Genomic DNA, 23,557 nt, shown 5'->3' with positions numbered 1-23,557 from the left:
TAGAAAAATTGGTATCCGCCCTCAGGCTCAATTCGAACACCGGTGCGTCGCTCAACACATACCTATGCACCGGACGTCTTATTCTTTAGGTCACGACGACTTCAAACTTATTTGTAATCTACCGGTCCTTGAGCGCTTGAGGAAATTTTCAAGTTAATTGGACTGGAATTTTCAAGTTTTGATGTCGGTGAAAATAACAATCAAAGATTCCGTTACTTACATATGTACATTCCAAGCTAACAAAGGCATGGTTATAAAAGAATTCTGCTAGTATTATCTGTTAATGCTAATCATTATGAAAATACAGTCTGGAGCGCACTATCAATTACTATGCATAAAGATAAAACTGAACATGACGGTAATTTTACAGTTTAATTGATTAGGTATTCATTATGAACGCGCAGAATGTCACGCAACCTCGTATATTTTCATTGTTTGATTTTAATTGAATGATGGCGATGTACTTTTAGCGTATCTGGAGTCATGTTCTTTATGAGTTAGATACTCGATGCATTTTTGGTGAAAATATTTTTCTCTGCGCGCAGGCGAATTCCCGACCGGTATTTGGTGGTTATCGGAAAAATAGCATCATGACTATCGCCTAACTCGAGATATGAAGTCGGGTCAGAACTGTATTATATAAGAAACTAGCTGGCCCGGCAAACGTTATGCCATATAAATTATTTCTAGAAAAGATAAATAACCTAAATACCGAGTGCAGCGCCATCTGCCGGACTGATTTGTAAATCTAAACCATTCTCATTTCCATCTGAAGGTACACAGAAAATTTCATTAAAATCGGTCCAGCCGTTTAGGAGGAGTTCAGTGACAAATAGATATATATAAAGGTTACTTTATATAGCTTTTATACGGATTCGTATGTGGTAATTAAAACGATAATAACGGTTATGACAGAAATCGATGAGACAGAAACGTCACAACCCAATCACACTAAAAAGAGACAGACAGACACATCTACAGGATTTAGTCTGCGAGAGAACAGGACAGAAAGCTTTCGAAGGTTTCATTTCTACTCAGAAAATTACCTGACACTATTTAAAGTCTAGATCACATCAAGTCTTGGCTAGAGATGGGATGGAATTTTCAGAATTACTGACAACGAATTCAGGCACAATTTCACATTGCTTCACTTTTTTTTTAATGACGCCGTTGGTTTTACTCCAAACTTGATATGTACCTACACGGATAAATGAATCTGTTTTCGATGTCGATAAAATGGCGTTAAATTTTGATGGCTGAGATTCAAAGCCCGCCTATTTTAATAATATACACTTTAAACCACCGTCTCCCGTAAAACTAATTATCAGTAGGTAAGTATTCTGTTGGGATTGAACTTCTTCAAATAGAACAAGGTCACGCAGCAGAAATGAACACAATGTGGACTAAGAATACCCTGTACGCATATTTGTTCAGTAATTCATTTCAGGTAAATACTAAATAATACATAGCAGTACCGGATAGAGTATTTTTGTCATTCTTCCATATCTTTATCAACATCAAATATCATGTCAATTCTTCGGGTCCTCGTTTTGCTAAAATCTGTCTTAAATAATACATTTGTGACAGTATGTAAGCCAACAATTGGACTTAGGACGTTTTTTCTTAACATAGGTTTTTTTTTGCTTATTTGGATGGATGATCTCACGGCTCCTTGTGTTAAGCGGTTTCCGGAGTCTGCAGACAAAAACCCACGGTAACGCCGCCACCCACCTTGAGACATGAGTTCGAAGTCTCAGTTTTTACAATACAACACCTGCTACAGCCTATATGCCGAAACGGAAATACGTAGGATGGTAGTACCCACCTGTGCCGGACCATAACCCTACCAGTAACTACGCAAATTTTAATTTTGCGAGTTTACTTTTTATGCCCGAGGTCATTCTTTCACTGTCGAAGTCAATCGTGAACATTTATTAACTACGTATCTCATTAGAAAAATTTATATCTGCCCGAGCGATTCGAGCACCGGCTTTTTTTCCCCTACCTAAGCTGATAGCCTTGAGAGGCTATTTCAGCGTAACCTTAACTAGCAGTTGAGCTTGTGGGGCTCAAACCTGACAACGTTGCTAACACGAACCCTAGCAAGAGCCGTGCTTCGTAGAATCTACCACCGGATCGGAAACGCGACCCATTGAGAAGATCCGGCGAGAAATTCAGTGGGATGTGTCTATGGGTTAATGCGCTCGTCGAGCCCTTCGTCGCAAGCGACGAGTTCGACGAGGACGGTGACCGGTGCTTGTGTTACCTAAAGGCACCATTAATGGACCGGGAGGATTCGTAATGACGTGTTTTTGGCGACTTCGATTGTTTACCATTCGGTCTACAGGATCGGGTAATAATAATCTACCTAGTCAGGTCTATTGTATGGTATTGTATTGTATTGTATTGTATTGTATAAGTATTGTCACACAGTAAAAACTTTTCTTTTAGAATGCTGGCCACAAAAAAGTTTATTGAATTCGAATTTTGATTTGTTCATGAAAATAAAAATGTATACTCTTAGAAGTTTACTCATTTTTAAATATGGAGTGGACGGTTAAAAAAGACCGTGTTGCAGTTATTGCGTTGCATCGTTGCGGTTACGCGCCAATTCAAATTTTTAACATACTGAAAAATTTGAATATAACCAAAAGATTCGTTTATCGTACCATCAAACGATACAATGAAGACTCTAGTGTAGATGACAGGTCAAGAAGTGGTCGCCCTCGGTCTGTTAGAACTCCAGCAGTGATAAAAGCTGTGAAGGCGCGAATTCAAAGAAATCCCAAACGTAAGCAGAAACTGTTGGCCCTTCAGATGGGGTTAAGCAGAACCACGGTGAAAAGGGTGTTAAATGAAGACTTAGGGCTTCGGGCATATCGAAGAAAAACAGGACATCGTTTGAATGCTCGTCTAATGGACCTGAGACTGAAGAGATGCCGCGCTTTGTTGAAGCGGTACGCGGGAAAAAAATATCGGGAAATTATTTTTTCGGATGAAAAAATTTTTACCGTAGAAGAGAGCTACAACAAACAAAATGATAAGGTGTACGCACACAGTAGTGAAGAAGCGAGCAACCGTATTCCGCGTGTACAACGAGGTCATTTTCCATCCTCGCTCATGGTATGGTTGGGAGTTTCTTATTGGGGCTTAACAGAGGTACATTTTTGTGAGAAAGGTGTAAAAACGAATGCAGTTGTGTATCAAAATACAGTCCTGACGAACCTTGTGGAACCTGTTTCTCATACCATGTTCAATAACAGGCACTGGGTATTCCAATAAGATTCGGCGCCAGCTCATAGAGCGAAGAGCACACAAGACTGGCTGGCGGCGCGTGAAATCGACTTCATCCGGCACGAAGACTGGCCCTCCTCCAGTCCAGATTTGAATCCGTTAGATTACAAGATATGGCAACACTTGGAGGAAAAGGCGTGCTCAAAGCCTCATCCCAGTTTGGAGTCACTCAAGACATCCTTGATTAAGGCAGCCGCCGATATTGACATGGACCTCGTTCGTGCTGCGATAGACGACTGGCCGCGCAGATTGAAGGCCTGTATTCAAAATCACGGAGGTCATTTTGAATAAACTTTAGTGTCATAAGAATCTATGTTTTGTTAAGTTCATTTTGGTATATGAATGGTTACATAATGAATAAACTTGTTTCAATTATTTTACATTAAACATGTGACAGAATTTATGACCTGACTAGGTAGTTTCCGGCGGCCACGACAAGAAGGTTCTCATGTCGTGCCGCCTTCTCAAAGTGGCGCAATGATGCCGACTGTAGATACTTACTGACTCAGGAACCATGGTGCTCCGACGGCTATTCTGCAAAATCGGGATTGAATAACCTGAATGGGTTTCAAGTTAGTGCGGGCCGCGTGAGCGAACGTAACGCTTGCATACGTCATGACGAGACGTATGCAAATTTTGTAGAGTTACCTTATTACGGAAAGACAGTTTGCAGAGACGTCTTAATATGAAGGCGGCACGGTCACGTACCGTTACTAGGTATTTGACCTTCTAGGCCCACGGTATGGGCTGGCCAAAGAAAGTGATGGGGCTAACGGCGGAGGTGTTAACGCGCCTATTAGGCAGTGGGATGTTCGAAGTGGTGAAAACAGGCACTGGCGAATCGCTCGATACGAATGCACCGGGCCTATCCTTTAGGTCACGACAACTTCATTCAACGTGTTACTTCCAAAGACATAGTGGCTCTTTTACTCAAACGCTTGGTTGAGTCATTCGCGATAAGCAGCGGCTTGGTTGTGCCGTGTAAAATTGTGAGTCATTCTCTAGACGAGTGTAATCATTGCTCATGAAGAAGTCACGTAGAGTAAGGAAGTCTTAATTAATAGAACGCTTTTTCTTTTTGCTACGTAGTTACGTGCAGTGTGTTCAATAGTGTTCATATTTTGTACCTTATTAGGAATCTGTCTCTTGCTCTCTTAATATTATAAAAAAAATCGCCGTCCGTTTCTTCGATTACTTCTAAACCACACGGCTGATTTCGAGTCGTTTTTTTACTAATTAAAACAATTAAAAATCAGGATGGTTTCAAGTAAATATGTGATTTAACGAAAAGACAGTGCTATGTCAAAACTTGATTTCATACGTTTAAAAATCTGGCGCTGGGCAAAACAATTGAGAATAAACAACACATTTCAGTCACAAATACCATTTACTTCCTACATAAACCATAACAAACAAAATAAATAATTTTATTCAACGCGACATCAACAATTTAATCTAGAACAAAACATGTTTACAATAAAACTTAATTTAATATTCAGAATTACACTTCAATAAGCTGGCACGTGACAAATAAACTTTCATCTCGATTCGACCTGGAACCATAAACAGATTTGGTAATTATTAGGTTTTTTTGTTAATCTTCATTATTATTATTCCACTGAACAGTTCTTTTGCGTTTCTCTTGAGTCTTTGATTTATTAACTCCACTAATTTCAAGCCAGTGAGCATGTATATTTTAACCTCTTAATCTCAGCTTCTGGTGTTTTTATTCGAATAACTAGGTACTTTTTTTATTGCTTAGATGGATGGAAGAGTTTCAACGCCCACCTGGTGTTAAGCGGTTACGAGAGCCCATAGACATCTACAAATTAAATGCCACCACTCACCTTGAGGCATAAGTTCTAAGGCCGTAGTTTTAATGGTACAGCGGCTGCCGTTCAAACCAAAACGCTTTACTGCTTCACGGCAGAAATATGCAGGGTCGTGGTACCTACCCGTGCGGGTTCACAAGACCTTCTACCACCACTAAAGTACTTTTTTCTCTATAAATCGGTTGACTATACTGTAGCTTTTGAGCCTTCATTTATTCTTTCCAAATAAGGCATATTGTATAATGCATATTTATAGATAACAAAGATAGGCTCAATAACAACAATAATTCAAAATCGCTAATACGTTTGAACTGCACACAAATACAAAATTAAAAACGTGGGTCTGCAGAGGGACTTCGGTTCCCTCTGTGTTTTGTATCCTATGTTCCATGGGGAATTGTTTGAGATGATCCCTTCATCTCCTTTTTATCATTGCACCTCCCGCCATCGGAACGGTGTTCATCCATATTATCTGGAACCGCTGCGTTAATCGGCAGTGCGTTTCCAGAGGTCTTTTTTGCCACGCACCATCCGGCTATGGAATGAGCTCCCCTCCAGGGTGTTTCCCGAGCGCTATGACATGTCCTTCTTCAAAAGAGGCGTGTGGAGAGTGTTAAGCGGTAGGCAGCGGCTTGGCTCTGCCCCTGGCATTGCTGAAGTCCATGGGCGACGGTAACCACTCACCATCAGGTGGACCGTATGCTCGTGTCTACAAGGGCAATAAAAAAAAATTGTGATAAGTGGGTTTAACAGTTGACGGTCTTTTGAGACTTAGGGAGGGGCTCCCTTTGCTTTACTTTAGTATGTGGCCAAAATATGGACGTCTACTAAAATGTCAATGTCACAAAACCCGTCATTGCCGTTTCTTCTTCTCGAGCTGCCCCCACAGCCTGTATCTTTGCTGTAAAATAGACAATCACCTCGAGCCTGCGTCATCATTTGTATAAATCAAAAGCAAAACAGAAACAGTACCCTTCTATCCCTACCGCTCAAAATTAGTAGCAAACACACACTCGTTAGAAAGTTAACTAAATAGTTGCTAAATCGCAAATAAAAACGACACGACAATATAGAACATCCACTGAAACAATATATTTTATTAAAAATAAACATGTTATAAGAAATTGTTAGTGTACAGAAAACTCGTTAGAAAAAAATTGCACTGAAAAATTTCACACAAAATATCCAAAAGTAAATTTACATCCACACACAAGTTTTCCGGGACAAACCCGAATAGAATAACGCAAGCAAGACATTGCATATATTCTTTTAAATAACCAATGTAATGTTCTAGAATGAAAGAGACAAGCTAGAACTTCTAACTATAAAATTTGTCAGAATTATTGTTATTCGTAGAATTTTAAAGTTTACTGAGTTATTGACATTTTTATGAACCTACGCACTGCTATATGAATATAGATAATATATTATATAATATGAATAATGAGGTTGGATTACATAAAACGAATTTAAATTTTGAGGCATCTGTGGTTCATTTGACATTACAGCTTGGTTATTCTGTAATACTCACCTTGAGACACCTTGAGACAGGTTGGAATCTGAATGAAGAGCTACCCAATTTCTCTGAAAACAAAGACAGGACCACTCGCCGCAGAAAACAGGTAGGAAACCTACGCTAATGAGCACACAACAATACCACCATTATTAGCAGCCTGAATACAACAATCTATTTCTTAATTCATACTGTTTTTTGTCAATAAAATACAACGTATCTTGATTAAAATACACATTTATTAAAATAAAATAAAAAAATATATAAAATAATAATAGGTTTTGTCATGATATCAATAAAAACATACAAAATCACAGACGGATACCATAGAGTTGCGAAAAAATGTTACGTGCTATCTAAAAATATAAAATAAAGAACATAAAACAAATTGGCTATAAAAAAAAAAAACATTAATCAATATATCGTTACAGTTTAGTTGATAACAAAAACAAGTGTTGCGAACAATCCGTACAATTTCATACAATTCTCAACACAATATAAAAATAAAAACGTGTTGCCAATACCCGCAACTATAGTTTTAATGAATTCAATAAAATAATGCCTTGTAAGTTTTTAAACTCACAAAATAAAATTTTCACTAAAATTCGCTACGAATAAATTAACTTATATTAATTTAAAATTAAAATGTAATCACAAGTTGTATTATTATTTTAATGATGTACAATTTGTTTTTATCAAATACTTAAAAATGGAGTGCTTATCTCATCAAATTTAGTTTAAAAAAAAAAGTTTCACGCACGTCTTCGCAGACAAATAATTTAAAAATAATTTCTGTGGAAATCAATAGCAGTCATTGTAGTTTTACACAAAACTTTTAACATTACAACGCTTAGGAAACTTGCAAATAATGATGCCCGCTACACTTGCGTGCAAACATACGTGTCATTGTAACAACATTGCATCCACGAAATTAATGTTATATTCGGGCGAATATTCTAGTGATTTATGTCAAGTTGCTAACTTATACGTTGATAAGTTTGTTATCATCATATCATACGTATTAACCTACAAAAAATATTAAACGGAAAACAGGGGAGATTGTGTACTACAGTTGTTTTGAATTGTAATTTATTTAATAATTAATATATCTCAAATTGCGGTGCCACGTTCGATACACTCAAAGCTTGATGTATAGTGCAGTCATGTTAGATCATCACCACAAAATCCTTTGAATCCCATTAGATTTACTAACAGATCGCGTATGTGCTTATGTTCGCCCGAAAATAGCGATTATACTAACTAATCAACTAGCTACTTTCGAAGTTGCAAAAGTAAAGCCGCATAATTGTACGAACTAGGAAAAAAAAACGTTTTTTTATACAACATGTCTTATGTGTTATATATTAAATAATACTTTTGTGTAAAATTTGTGACTAAAATAGTTGAGAGACGGTAAATAAAAGGAGTTGAGTATAAGAAAAAGAGCATTAAAGTTACTTGGGTCGAGTTAAGATTTTTGTTTAAAACAATATTTTTAAATGTGTGTTAATTGAATAGTTTTAATTGAAAAACGATTCAGTCAACTCTTTTTGAAATATGTCACACAAATTCGGAGAGTCGGAAAGCCGCGAATGTATTGGTTATGATGGTAAATCGAAAAGTTCCTAGTCCCATATCATTAAACTCTATTCCAATTACGAAGTCCCTTTTGACACTTCTTAGAACGCAACTCTTCAAGTTGAGGGGCAGGGTGATGGGAGAGATGTGCTCCGCACTAAAACGCTTCACTCTCCCCCCTTTGCCTTTTCATGAGTTCTGTGTCATGCGAGGTTTGGACGTTGGTTGTTGAGCGACAGGAGGTTTTAGTCAGTTCGACTCTGACATGCCCCACCCGCCATCCCCAATGGAGGGCGGAAGTCCGGCGATTTCCTCCTAACCAAAAAAAAAACTCTTCACGTTTCGCATATTTTGAAATAATAATCATCTTTTGTTCATGTTTGTAAAGATCATTTAAAAAATACACAATCAATCTAAATCATTATACAATAAATTCACATCCACAATAAACTTAATAATAGCATCTGTCAAATAGGATTTCATAATTTGAATACAGTACAATTTGAGATTATCCAGATTTTTTTTTTTAATTCGTTCTTGTAACACGCTGCTATGTTGAAAAACGTAACAAAATGTAATCGAATGAAACAAAATTTGATTACTTATTGAAGTAATAATTCCTTGATTACGCAAGGGGATACATACGTGCGATTACGTACAAATTTAGTATCTAAAAAAAGCGGTTCACGTTGTACTTGGATGCAATGGAAGTTTTATTTTTATTTTAAATCGTATAAACGACTGAATATTGAATATAACGATTAAAAATTGAGAAATAATTATGACCAATCGACTCATATTACAATATAATATACATTAGAAATCGATCTAATTAAGTACATATTACGAACACTTTTTTATTATTATGCATACTTAATTTTGCGAAATTATAATCAATACTATTGAACACTAATTTTCACAAAAAAATAATTTGGAAGCCACTACAAACGTGAAATTTAGATAAATTAGCATCATTGATATACTTTTTAAATTTACATGACATTTTGAACGCAGATTCTCGACCAATGTTACATGTATTGTTTAATTTAACCAATATTTTCTGGCACAACTAAACTTGGCAGAAATTTCAATGTAACATTTTATTGTAGATTAAAAAAGTAGTATTTGGGTTGGGGCCAGAACATTTGAGTCTAAAATAAATCCGCCGATGGATAATAAACGCAAATCAAGTGCTATGAAACAATTAATTTATAAATCGTACGTTTTTAGTTTTTGTTTTTTTATTACCGGCCTCCATTTCCAATGAAGAGAAGACGACTTTTGATTTAAAGCAAAAAGTTCTAGGTTACAATAGTCTGGTAATGCACATTTTCGAAATAGTGAGAAACTTTTCTATAAAAAAAACTGCATGGGCTTCGCCCCTTTGCCTTCCTAAACTTTCCTAGGTGGAAACAATGAAAAAAGGTCTGTCGTAATTTAAAAAAAACAAATAAATACGATTATTTTCAATATACATTCTATCGTACCATTCAATTCCACTGCACTGAGTTTTAAAAGTTGACTAGAAAAAATAGATTGATCCAACGACGCATTATTAATGAACAGACAAAAAAAAATTGCAAAATGGCCGACATCAATTTTGTTTGGTGTTGAATAATTTTAACTTTATAACCATTACGCATTTTATCCATATAAAAAATGATAATAATTATGCTGATATTATGCACACTTCTATATTTTTCCGCATAAAATAACAAATATATTACAGAAAACCCTAAACGTGACGCAGATATTATTTAGATGAAGACATTCACAATATGGAAAGAATGCATTCTTACGTTCTTTAATTATTATTCGTAGCTTTTTACGAGTCTTAGACATCATTTTAAGTCATTTTACAATACAATCTTGTATTTATTATTGTCATTATATTATTTCCGACGTGTTTTCGTAAATTAATCGAAACATCAGAAATAACATAACGACAATGAATGCAAGATTTAACCGTAAAAACAGTTTTAATTAATGACAGTCCGTTTTAAACAGTCTTCCTATAACAGACTTAAAGACCTGATATAACTGTAAATGTCAACTGTCAATTTATGTCTAAGCGACAATGTAAAACAAAAAAAAAACCGAAAAAAACCTGAAATCACTATGGATCATTATGAATCACGAGCGGAAGTGTTTCTTCTAGAAGCCGGAGATGAATTACACATAAGAAACATAATAGTTGATTGTTTTAAATTACGACCGTGTACGGAAAAAAGATTTCAAAGGGTATAACTTCTTAAAAAAAAGAGATAGCTCGTGTATGTAATTAAACTTACTGATAGATTTTTATGAATCTCACTCAATGAACACTCAAGAACGGTGCATTTATTATCAGTAATAAACGAAATTGTACATGTCAATTTCATTACGAAAAAAAATTCAAACTTATTTATCGTAACATTACTTATTAAGTACACATAATCTAATCTAAAATTTAAGAGCGGAAACGACAGAAGGCGCATTTCAAAATCAAATTGTAATGTTCAATCGCGATCTGCATCGATCAGCATCAAGAGTTCGATGATTTTAATTGACCTACAATTAAGTTTACCTACTCCATTCAAATAGCCGATGAAGTTTTCTGTTATACGATTTTTTTAAATTTTTTTAAACTTTAATTGGATCTCCTGTAAAGTTGCAAAAATGTCGCTTAAACCAAATAGTATTTATCTCTCGAATTTTATGACATTTTACAAAGGCCAGACCATGATTAGTGTAAATCAGTTTACAAAGATAAAACTGAATTATAATTAATTATACATGCAAACAGTATTTAATGTTTATTTGTAGATTACTATTTGTTATAGGGCACTGCGATTGTATTTTTGGATCAAATATATTATTAATATATTATTATAAATATATTATTGGCGAATTATATCGACAAGCCTTTTGTGAAGACATACTTCGCTTGGCGTACTTGAAGAGCTGTGAACCAGAATATTTGTACAAATATACCTACGCCGTATGCCAAGTGAAGTAACATCAAAATTTTTGTTAATTAAACTAAACGTTGTGTATATTATAAGTATATTGTAAGCTTAGCTTATAGGTATAGTTGTAATTTGTAAACTCAACCTAAAGCCCAATAAATTCACTGGGTCGCCTTAAGTCGGTCTTGTGATGCTCAGTGAATTGGCGTTATTAGAAAATTTATGCATTTTTTGTGAAAAACATAAAGTCACAGATTCAGCTCTTAATTTCTGAGCATCGCTTTCGATGTTCAAATATTAAGGATTCGATTACACATAAACAAATTTTCTTTAATGCCAGTTAATAACATTTGCCTCGTAATAACGCCAACCATTCATCGCTCATTGACACTAACTAATAAACTCATCTACGTTAAGCTAATCTTGTGTATATGAAGAAAAAAAAGTAATTAACAAACGCGATGCAAGCTTGGCATATTTTTACATTGGTTTATCTTTTCCTTTGAGGGCCAGCAGCACGAAAAAAAAAAGAGTTCAAGCTGAATAGGGGCAAGGGTAAAATGTTATTTATCAGGAACTAGCGACCCGCTCTCGCTTCGCTTCGGAAACTGTAATTTACTATTGATTTCTCCACTATTTAATGGATGTTATTATACATATAAACGTTCCTCTTAAATCACTCTATTAAAAAAACCGCATCAAAATCCGTTGCGTAGTTTTAAAGATTTAAGCATACATAGGGATATAGGGACAGAGAAAGCGACTTTGTTTTATACTATGTAGTGATGAGATGCTAGCTTCCACCCCTGAACGCTGTGAAGGATCACAAGCGATTTCGTATCTGAGAACGAAGCACAAGATTTAGTGGTACGACACATTATTTAAGAATTGAAGGGTCGGTCCACGTTGTCGCTTGCTCTTTATGCAATTAACACTTTGCCGTCCGACCAGACCACAGTGGTGTCGTGATCATATCTTAGAAATACTTTCCATGCATCAGACCGCTGAGTTTATCACCGGATATTCTCAGCGGGTCGCGATTCCGATCCGGTAGTTGATTCATTCGCGAAGCAGCTGCTCTTGAGCTATTAGGTCTCCTTTGGAGGGGCTCGGGCAGCTGTTACCAAATCTCACCCCTCCTGGCTGAGCCTTTGCTCGCCCACCTGTCTTGGTGAAACTGGAAAGGCCTCCGGGCCACCAGTAATCCTTCAATTATAAAAAAAAAAACTTTGAAATTTCCTGAAAGGAGCGCAACAGGAAAACTTATCGAGAACTAACAATAAGATTAGTATAAATTAACAATTTATAATTTCCCGACAATGACAAGAACGGCGGTGTTTCAACAAGTTAAGTGATCCGAATTAGCGCTGCCGATGCAAAGTGAATATTTTTTTAATAAGACGCACAGACGGCAAAGTGTTAAGTTTAACATCGCGTTTATCAATATTCTCTTCGTGACGAGAAACAAGGCTAGTTTCTTTATTTAACAGCCGCTTTATATTCGTAAACTCTTTATAGCAACAATCGCTTAAGCCTTTACTGGAAATTCAACTATTAAACTTAAATAACAGTTTCATTGTTCAAGAAGCTACTACTACCTTAGAATAGTCATATGAGTGTCTTATTACATTCAAAACCTTTTTCAGCATATTTTACGAATCACCCTTCAGGTAACTTTACGCGCGGAAATACATTATGATAGCACAGCATGACGCAAGTGTGAGAAATCACACTTCTTTGATGTGATTTATTTATTTTCATTATTTTGATATAATTTTACTCAAAAATAAAACTGACATAAATTTTCAATGAAACATTTACAGTAAAAGATACACTATAAAATACACTTATCCGTTTTAACAAAAAGCGCCAAAAGAAGTCAAGCTTCAAATAATATAAGCCACCAAATAAATACTTTTTTAAAACTATAAAGAGTTTACGAAAAGAGGAGCTAATCAAAGTTTATCAGGCGTCAATAGTTAAATCTCAGTTATAGTTTAATTTAACTCCAAGTCCGTGGTTTCTCAGCTCCTGAGCTGCAGGCTTCCTTCTTCGCTTCTCCGGACCTCTTCCGATCCGGTACGTTTCCGAAGACATTAAGTTTCGTCTCTTTGAGCGAGCTACAAAACGGGAATATTCCTTTTAAAACACCCTTTACTGGTGGTAGGACGTCTAGTGAGTCCGCGCGGGTGGGTACCACCACCCTGCCTATTTCTGCCGTGAAGCAGTGATGCGTTTCGGTTTGAAGGGTGGGGTAGCCGTTGTAACTATACTGAGATCTTAGAACTTATCTATGGCCTATCTATGGGCTCCAGTAACTACTTAACACCAGGTGGGCTATGAGCTCGTCCACCCATCTAAGCAATAAAAAAACTCAATAAATATTACGTGCTGAATAAAATTAATCTTTCAATGATTTCAAAGCCACTGACAGTGGCAACGTAAGCATGATACAAGATGAAGGTGTAAAGGTTTTTTTTTTACTAAATTGATAAGGAATGTGTAAGTTTATACTGAGTGGCATTCTAAAGTAATAAAGCAAAATAAGCATTCATGCACATTTCGTATGCAGCCATACCTCATGCAGGAGTTAAAACATTACATTTGAACTTTTAATAGGCCAAACTAGCCTAACAAATCATGGACACTGATATCTGCAAAGACGTTTCAAAATTGTCGCACAAACTTTCGCCAGCTGTATAAAAACGGGCACCAAAATAAATAGAGATAAACACAGATAATACACAGACGCTTAACGATTAGCCACGTATGACGTTCGACGAGGTGATTGGTGTTTAGCTTGACGTTAGCAAGTATAACGATTAAATTTAGATTTTTTATGGAAACACATCCACAAAAGCTGAAGTCTGAAAATCTGAAGTACTGTTAAAAGGTATTTTATAGATAAATGTCAGCGGAAAATATCAAGTATTTCAAGTTGATACGGCAAATTGAAAAGCAATCTCGCTGATAAATTGCATTTAACGTTCATTAAATTCGGATGATAATGCAAGATAAGATGCGTCGAATTGATCGCATTAGCTTTATTGATTTCCTTTTAGTATTAATAGCCGTAGATTTCGGTGGATTTTCCGAGTTACATACTTAACTACTTTTACTAAAAAGCGTTTTGATGTTCAAAGACCCTTTGTATGCGTCACAAATTTTAGGTCGAATTTTAGGACGAAATTGTTAATAGAACTGTCGAATTTTATAAAATCTAGTATGCAAACATATCTCATGAAATTAATGCACTATTAATTGTCACCAAGCACGAATAAGCTATAGCAATTTCCTTTTAAATATTTATCATCAAAGTGATCTGAAAATAGATACTAAAGCTAAATTCATTAATTATTTTATTCAAGCATATCGAAGAGTCATGCATAGTCGAATAGAAACTAAATTTACCATTTCCCCAAAACAAAAGAAGACAAGACAAAGCAAAGTACGAGGCCTCTTAGTGTTATCCCCTCAATAGAACGCCATAAGGATATAAGTAATTAGGTTAGCAGTAAATTAGTTTCGACCCTGGTAATAACATTGTCCGCAAGCAGTAGTAAGCACTGCTTATTTATGACCCAATCACGATCAAGATCTCGACTGTGCTAAACATCCAAAAGTCGATTAAATCTTGGAACCGCTTATAAATATTCATAATTCATGTGTACACATCAATGTAGACGTCAGCGTAGGAAACCTCTCAGATCACATTTTCCGGTCACTAGTTTTTACACGCGCAAAGCTCGCACAGGTATGTGCGTCACATGGGAACGATGATGTCTTAAATCAAACAAAATACGTAGCAAAACATTATTGAACTCCAGAAGGATTGCTCTTACAAGGAGTTTCTAATTGTGATCTGATAAAAATATTTCTTTCTTAAATAGATAGATGAATATGAGGACATCACAATATTTTTATTCCATTCTTTTGGTGAAAAGCCCATAGACATATGAGGCCTATAAAATCAAAGGCAGCTAAATCCAAGTCTGTCAAATATTCAGGTAAACTACAAAAATCGGCCCTAAGCACGTCATTACGGATCCTTCTGATCCATCGAAGTACTCTGGTCTTGCTAGGGCCAGTGTTAGCAACACTCCCGGTTTGAGAAGCTGAAATAACTTTGTTCGGGTAGCTACGATATTCTTTATTTTAAAGCAGAATTATAAAGAATGAGAATATTACTAATAATCTGAATTTTAAATGATATATTTTATATGAACTTCGTTTATATTTGAGTACAGAGTAAAAATAAAATTTTGAACTGAATTTGCTAGAGATTTACCTGCATTTGTTGTAACATGAAAACACTAAAGCGTGTCCCAACTAACTAAATCAGATGGCGCCATAGTTAATCCATTTTACAACAATAAGGCGTTTAGCTGCCTTTGATTTTATAGGCCTCATATCTACGTGAACGCCGCCCCTCAACTATGACAGGAGATATGACAGGTCGTAATGACAATTGTATTAGAGTTGTACTATTAGGGTACCGTAGATAGGCAGAAACTACCCGCACGGGCTTACAGTGTATCCTGACACTAGTGAATGTCGATTAACGATCGTAGTACGCTGGTATAATTGTCAGATACCACTGCTGATCTTTCTCGAATGAAACCATTTGCGTATTTACAAAACCACGATTAGAGATAGGCTGGATATTACGCCCCAACACACAGTCAACTGTTATCTGCGTCTCTCAACAAGATTGCAATAACGAGTATCTTTAACACAAAGGTGGCATTGCTATGTATCTACGCGTAAACAGCGCCTTAACGATTAGACTTCACGGTCTGTTTCTTTTTAACAGATTTACACCATAATTGTCACGATTTATCAGGAATGACGTATTCTCTGCCTACTCGTCAACACAAAGATACCTACACGCTACCTACGTGACTTCAATGCCATACACACTGATCCTTGTGTTAACAAAGTCATATTGATTTTGTACGCAATCCGTCCGACAGAAAAATAAAGCTCACGGAATCGGTGAGGGCAGAAGATTGGCCACATAAGCCGCTGGGAAAACAAGTTCTCGAGTGGAAACCGCGAATCAGTAATCGACCAAAACTGGATGAGAAAAACCAAAGATCAAGATAAAGCGTATTAAGAGAGATGTACATATGTCCAGCAGTAGACGAGTGTGACGATATTAATGATTATGACCAAACTAATGATTTAATGATTGCCGTATAACAAGGCCCATAGACAACAACGTGGATTCCGGTGCCCATCTCGAGTCACGCGGTCCAAAGCAATAACAATAATTACTTTAGAGCAAGAATCCATAGTTATGATAAAACGCCACTTTCACACAGTAACAAATAAATTTAAAGGCTTTCGAAATATAAAGTAACAATAATCACTTTTGTGACATTTGAGTTATTTACTAACTGACCATATAATTAATTATATTACAAAATTCTTCATCATCTATACTCTATACTAATATAGAAATATACAGTGGTTTTTACGGATGTTCCGTTATAACTACTGAACCATGCATCAGATTGACTTGAAACTTGGTATCCATGTAGAAAATACATGTACTTAATGGATAGGTTAATATTTATATGAGTGTTGGACTCCCTACACCAGTTGCGGGGGCGTTAATGATGAGAATCTTTGTGGGGGTGAGAAATAATAATGTTAATTTTAAATGCCCAGCGAAGCAGACGGGTATAGCTAGTTTATTTATATGAAGCTATTATTTTCCACGGCTTAAGTCTATGCGACTTCTACTTTTAAACTCCAAACCGAAAAAAAAAATGCATCAGAAGCATATAGGACGATGGTAAAAGAAATTTGTTGATAATAAAATGAACAGAATAAGTAGTTCACTTCGTTGCAAGGCATAATATGTACATGACGCAAGCAATTTTATTTGAATACTAAAAAAAAAATCGATATCAAAAAGCCATTGCTATTTTTAAAACCAACTATTGTTGCTTTTTTTTTCCTACCTAAGCTGGTAGCCTTGAGAGGCTATTCCAGCGTAACCTTAACTAGTAGGTGAGCTGACGGGGCTCAAACCTGACGACGTTGCTAACACGAAATCTAGCAAGAGCCGTGCTTCGCAGAATCTACCACCGGATCGGAAACGCGACCCACTGAGAAGATCCGGCGAGAAACTCAGTAGGCTGTGTCTGTCGGTTAATTTACTCGTCGAGCCCTTCGTCGCAAGCGATGGGTTCGACGAGAACGGTGACCGGTGCTTGAAGTACCTAAAAGCACCGTTAGTGGATCGGGTACAACTATTGTTGCATAACACCTACACACCATCACGGAAACATGTTTGATTTAAATGGAAATTGTTGAACGATTGAAGATAAACATTTCGACTTGACGAATATTATGTGAATTACGTTTTTTAAACCCACAGATCATCAAAATATATGATTACTTCACGAAGACAGCGTAAATTATGGTTAAAGCTTTAAACCAAACCTTGAGTATAATTGAATATGCAATTTCGAAAAGGGCACATGTCGCATATTTTGTCAAATACGTTTTTTCATATACATGTAGTTTTGAGGCTTACCTACACCCATTTTATAATAATTCCAGTAATTTTCAAATGCTAATTAACACTAAAATATATCTCAAAAGTTAATATTTTAAATTTTACACTGCTTTAGAAAATAATAAGTTTTTTTTTTTCATTTTCTGAACATTTTACATTATCAGAGATGTGCCCTTTTCGAAATTGCATATTCAATAATGCGGGCAGTCATTATGCGAAGATATATGAATACAGTGGTTTGAGTTTATTAAATGTACATTTGACGAAAATTTCCCTTTTTTTTGTGGTATAATTTTTCAGCATCGGTTTTTTCATTCCTTTTATCATCAATGCGTTCCGTATCAAAAGCAGATAACGCTATTTATATTTTTTATAATTAAAACACAATATATCATATGCTTTGTATACTATGATGATGTTGATACGCAATCGTTACAGAAATTATATTTGCATTACTTAATGAAAAATAAAATAGCATCTACTTTTAAGCTTATCATTTTAGTTTAGATATCAAAGGCTATCCAATGTTTTGAATCACCGGTTCACGAAATGAGTGTGAGTGTGTGAATGAATGACTTCAACAAATTCTTTATTTGAAAATTTATTTATAACCAATCTAAAATTTGTAATACATAAGTATACATCTATTTAAATTATTTCCCTGGATCTTTTAATTAAAGTTTTTTTTTCTGTCGTTTATGTTTAGTACTAAACTAAATTGGACCATCTTTGTTGTGCATTTTATCTATCTAAAACTATCAATACGTAACGTATTCAAAACAGACGAGTCGAAGCGATCGATTTTGAAAAGTGTTTTGGAACGCCTTTTCGCGCGGGAAAAAATACTTTTTTTCCGATCGAAGATACGGCGGGTTTCTTGCTGGTTTATTATACATTAGAACCAATTATAATATAGAATGTTCAATTTTAATAGTTATAATCATAGATATCTAACCTTGTGTCTCTACTATCAAAAAATATACTGTCTGTCTATATTTAAAGTCTGTCTACTCAAGTTAATAATAGATATATCGACGAACTACACAAAATTCATTTTATTTTCCCGCCAAATTGCCGAATGCTTTCACGGCTTCCATCTATCTACCTATAATTTATCTATGTGATGTAAATGCATCTTATTGACTTTACAAAACTACACATGTTTTTCAATTGTTCTAGAAATTTCCGTTCACACGCTGCTGACGATTTACAAAACATTGTCAAACAACAATATGATGACTTTCAAATGTTACATTACGTAACATCCTTCCATTTGTCACGAGTTAGATCAATGGGTATGAAACTCGTTGGAATTTTGTACATATTGACAACTGAAAAACGTTTAAATCTTATTCCATAAAACCAAGGGCATAATATATTTTTGGCGGCAAAACAAACAAACCATCCCTTTAGCTCAGGACAGTTTGCAGATAGATACCTAGTACAAATGTTTGCGCAGAAGACATTCAGGTCATGCCAGACACACCGAACCAGCACAGAAAGCGTGCGTCCGAGTTAACTATCAGCTACGCCTTCTCGAACACAGATTAGAAAACCCTTTGCTGAATGTCGGTGCCGCCGATCCGCACCACGCGTGAGACAACAGACCATCCCACTCGTGTAACACGGTAGCTTTTTTTTCCTACCTAAACTGATAGCCTTGACAGGCCATTTCAGCGTAACCCTAATAAGTAGGTGAGCTCACGGAGCTCAAACCTGACGACGTTGCTAACACGAACCTTAGCAAGAGCAGTGCTTCGCAGAATCTACTACCGGATCGGATGCGCGACCGACACAGAATATCCGACGAGAAACTCAGTGGGCTGTGTCTGTGGGTTAATTTATTCGACGAGCCCTTCGTCGACGGGTTCGACGAGAACGATGACCGGTGCTTGAGGTACCTAAAAGCACCGTTAGTGGATCGAGATGATCCGAAATGACGTGAAGATCGTAACAAATATAACTCAATAAATATTTGAAGTTCACGTATGCAATTTTCATGATAAATTAATAACACTATAAAATAAACCCTTCAAATTTGCGTAATTCACATGAGTCGCTTCTTACTTCTTCTGTGTCTCTCCAATAATCAATCAATTCGAGTTGATATGATGCACATTACGGTATTTAATTAATAAAAAAAATTTAAACCGCCTTTTGAAACTTCATTAAACACTATGTAGATAATGTTTTATCGCAAAACTCATTTTTTTAACTAGTCTTCATACAGTGTTCGTAATTAGTTACATTAAATATCATTAAAAAAAATTGTCTATTGATAAAAAAAATCCTTCCATATAAAATTGCTTGAAAGAGATCGTTAAAAGCGATAAGCTGTCACTTATTTTACTTGTTTATTTGTTCCCTTATGAATATTTGAAATTATTATTAAATTTATTTCGGTCGGATGGTATTGGATGTGGATGTGGATTGGTTATGGATATTTTGGTATGTATACCGAATGCTTGCTTAAATCTCCGCTACAACCGAATACTGCTTTAATGAAGATTTTATTTCATTATTATCCGCCTCTTCGTTTGAACGTACATTACATCAAAGAAGAAGTAGGCAGCGGCTTGACTCTGCCCTCGGCATTGCTGAAGTCCATGGGCGACGGTAACCACTCACCATCAGGTGGGCCGTATGCTAGTCTGCCCACAAAGGTAATAAAAAATAAATATAAAAGAATAGCCTTCGCCCACCTGACCACGATTGGTCTCTATCATCCACGAATATCGGTAGTATCCTGTTAACGATAGTTTTCGGACCTTATTTGAATGATATATCAAAACGCCGCGCTATTATCGACGAAGGAATTTGATTACAAATCCTAATGTTGCAAAGTTGAGAATATTATGAGCATTAAACATCTAAAGCAATCCCTCTGAGACCGGATTTATGATTTTTGTGTGCAAACGGTTCGGAAAATCAGAATTACCGACAATTCCTAAGGCCTTCGAATTGAAAAAGTGAAGTAGAAGTAGCGATTACCGATAGAGCGTCGGTTCAGGGTTGGAATTCTCCATACGAGATCAAAGTGGTGCTCATAAACCATAGCACTTTGACTATTAAAGTATATTCCACACATTTTAGAAGTGAACTAAGCTTTACCTTCATGTGACTAATATCTGCCTGCGGGATCTGAGTACTGTCATAGTGGCATCGTTTATTAGGAGTACACTGGCCATTTTATCTTTTTTTATCTATTTTATTTCAGCAGCTTTTTTATCGCCAAGCATGAGCGAAACTAATTGAAGAACATGGTTAGACTATTATTAATTTTTTTTTTAATAATAGTGTACGACTCAACCTATTATGTAAAAATGTTTAGGACAGGCAACATTTATCTTTTTTTTTATCCATAAAGTTATGAAACCCATTATTATTAGATACCCTTAAAGTCTTACATATAAATCTATGGATATCCTAAGTATGTAAGCAGCATACGGCTATGTAAAAAATATTTTAATATTATTGGCATACAGACCTAATTTCACAAGACTATGTGCTGTAAGGAATTAATTCCTTATCACAAGACATGATTATGAAATTAGGTAACCAATATTACATAATATTAAAACAGTAAATACCATTGACTCTCTGAAATTGAAGAAATGTATTATTAATTTTTAAATATGTAAATTAATAAATTTTTATCCATATATGTATGCTAACACTCATATTATCTTTTCCATAATCAATCTATTTAATAAGTAAACATCACCAAAAAGCAACCAACAAACTATAGACTAACTGAAACACCCAGACACAGCAAAAGCAAAACATGCAAACAGTGATCTATTTAAAAAACTTACCTAAGCATGATTCTGAAATTTTCCAGTTCTCGAATACTGTTTGATAATCTAGCAAATGCATTGAACAGGGCCACAATCTCTGTTCTTTGTAGCTTTTTATGTGACTTATGTCTTAATGGTAGTTTCCCACTTGAGGGATCTGCTTCGGGGCTATTCCATTTATCCGAGAACAATATTTTCAAAGCAGTCCCGAGACCCTGAGTTTGGAGTTTACCCCACAACTTGCATTTATCACAGCCAACACAGTCCATGATCCTGGAAATATTACGGAAATGATCACGAAACTCATTTTTCAGTGTCTCCACTTGGCTGCCTCCTTTGAACATGGAAGACTCATTGAAATGCTCAGGAAATGAGTATATAACACCCAACATGTTGCTGATCGCCTGTCGGGTCTCTTCATCTTCTGTTGGGTTTCCCGTAAAATATTCTTCTTGTTCTAAATATGGCCCAGCTTTTGCTAATGCCCTCATTTCTAATAAGTACACAAAATATAGATTTTTTAACCAATTTGTACTTTCACCCATAGTTTGAGAGGGATCAAATCTCCTTTGAAACTCTTCTAAGTTTGGACCCCACTCTCCTTCCGGAGGAGCAACAAAACCTAAGCTTTTTTCTGACAAAAGAAATTTTGAACATAAATGTATATTAATACTTGTATGGAGTCCAGATATAGCTCTATAAAACACTCGTTTTTCTAAACACAGGTTACTCAGATCTGAACTTAACACATAAGGGAATGATTCGTATGGATTTAATTTTGGACGAAAGCAGTTTTCTTGATAAATACTCCTCCAAATTCTGTGTGCAGATGGCCCTTTATATCCTGTATACCTCTCTGGGTTTAATGTTAAATCAACATAATCTGCATCAGCATCACGGTCATCACTTTCACAAAAATTATCATGTGCATCATCGTGAACTTTCCATTTTGCTATTTCATACTGGTTGGCAGCACTAATGGTCATATTCAAATAGCTCAACTGAGGATCGTGATCCAAATCAGACTTACAGTCGGACTGTGCTTCTTTAGAGTATTTGGTGGCAGGCGTTTCATCTACATACTCATTATTATATCCAGTTTCATAGCCAGGTACACTTTCCTTCGTGCAAGTCTTTATATGGCAGTATTTCATTGCACACCTACTGTCATCAGCCCAGAACGGGCATTCCTTTTTTAAATTAACCTTATAAAAACGGAAGTAGTCTTTCGTGACTATACTCTGGATGCGGGGAAAGATCTTCACATTATTGAAGAAGTCAATTGTGTCGACTTTACAGGAGCAGTCCCCCAAGGACCCGTGGAGCTCATCGAAGCAGGCTGTACTGTCGCAAGGCTTCGTTAGCTCCGTGTCGTAACCAACCGCCTGTACTATCGCTAGAGCAAATAAAATAAACACAACACAATAACTTTTCTGTGGCATCTCTGTGGATGTCCGCGCCATGACATGAGTATTATAGCACTAACGAAAGTAGCTTCAGAGCGAACATATACGACTGTTATGTATGTATGGTAAACTAGTGAATAATCACGACAAGGTGAAAGTAAACACGAATCTGAAAGGAGGACGTGCTCTAACAACCGTACACATTTCGATCTCATTCATATTTCATATTGTTTTGACAGATGACACTAGTTGATTTTGACAATTCGGTTTGAAGTACAAAAGTACACGTCAGTTTATTTCATAGACCCATAAGTTTATTTTAGCATTGAACTATTTTTCCTCCCTTTATCATAAAAAAAGAAAAGAGTTGCAACAAAATATTTTTTTCCTTGGCTACTTGTGTTCTGTCTAGGTAAAATAGCAGCTCTAGCCAAGTACACCAAATACAAAATTTTTATATTAGCTCTTAGGAAAATTATATTACATTATTTAATCATGCCAATTGGAAATAATTTTAACAATTGCAAACATTTTAACAATTGAAATGTTTTGGTGAATATCGATATACATATTCGTTATTTACTTGTCAAAAATAAAGTAGTAAATGTCTGTATTAGATAGCAGTTCACATACAGATATCAACGATATACTTAAAAGTAT

At 35.8% G+C, this 23,557-nt stretch overlaps 1 protein-coding gene across 3 annotated transcripts; it reads right to left on the bottom strand.

The window, feature by feature from the left end:
• Positions 1 to 4,662: 4,662 nt before the first annotated feature.
• Positions 4,663 to 23,145, bottom strand: Ero1 (endoplasmic reticulum oxidoreduction 1-like). Of its 3 annotated transcripts, XR_009973924.1 has the most exons (3): positions 21,510 to 23,145; positions 12,879 to 13,285; positions 6,861 to 12,829 (listed from the first exon to the last, which is right to left on the bottom strand). XR_009973924.1 is itself a non-coding variant. In NM_001145323.1 (2 exon segments), coding segments are annotated over 2 exon segments (1,497 nt in total). In that variant the 5' UTR covers positions 22,955 to 23,053; the 3' UTR covers positions 4,663 to 4,795.
• Between the last annotated feature and the right edge of the window lie 412 nt (positions 23,146 to 23,557).

This window comes from Bombyx mori, chromosome 10 (assembly GCF_030269925.1).
Source record: "Bombyx mori chromosome 10, ASM3026992v2".
Taxonomy (NCBI): domain Eukaryota; kingdom Metazoa; phylum Arthropoda; class Insecta; order Lepidoptera; family Bombycidae; genus Bombyx; species Bombyx mori.
This window is presented reverse-complemented; position numbering and strand designations above follow the sequence as displayed.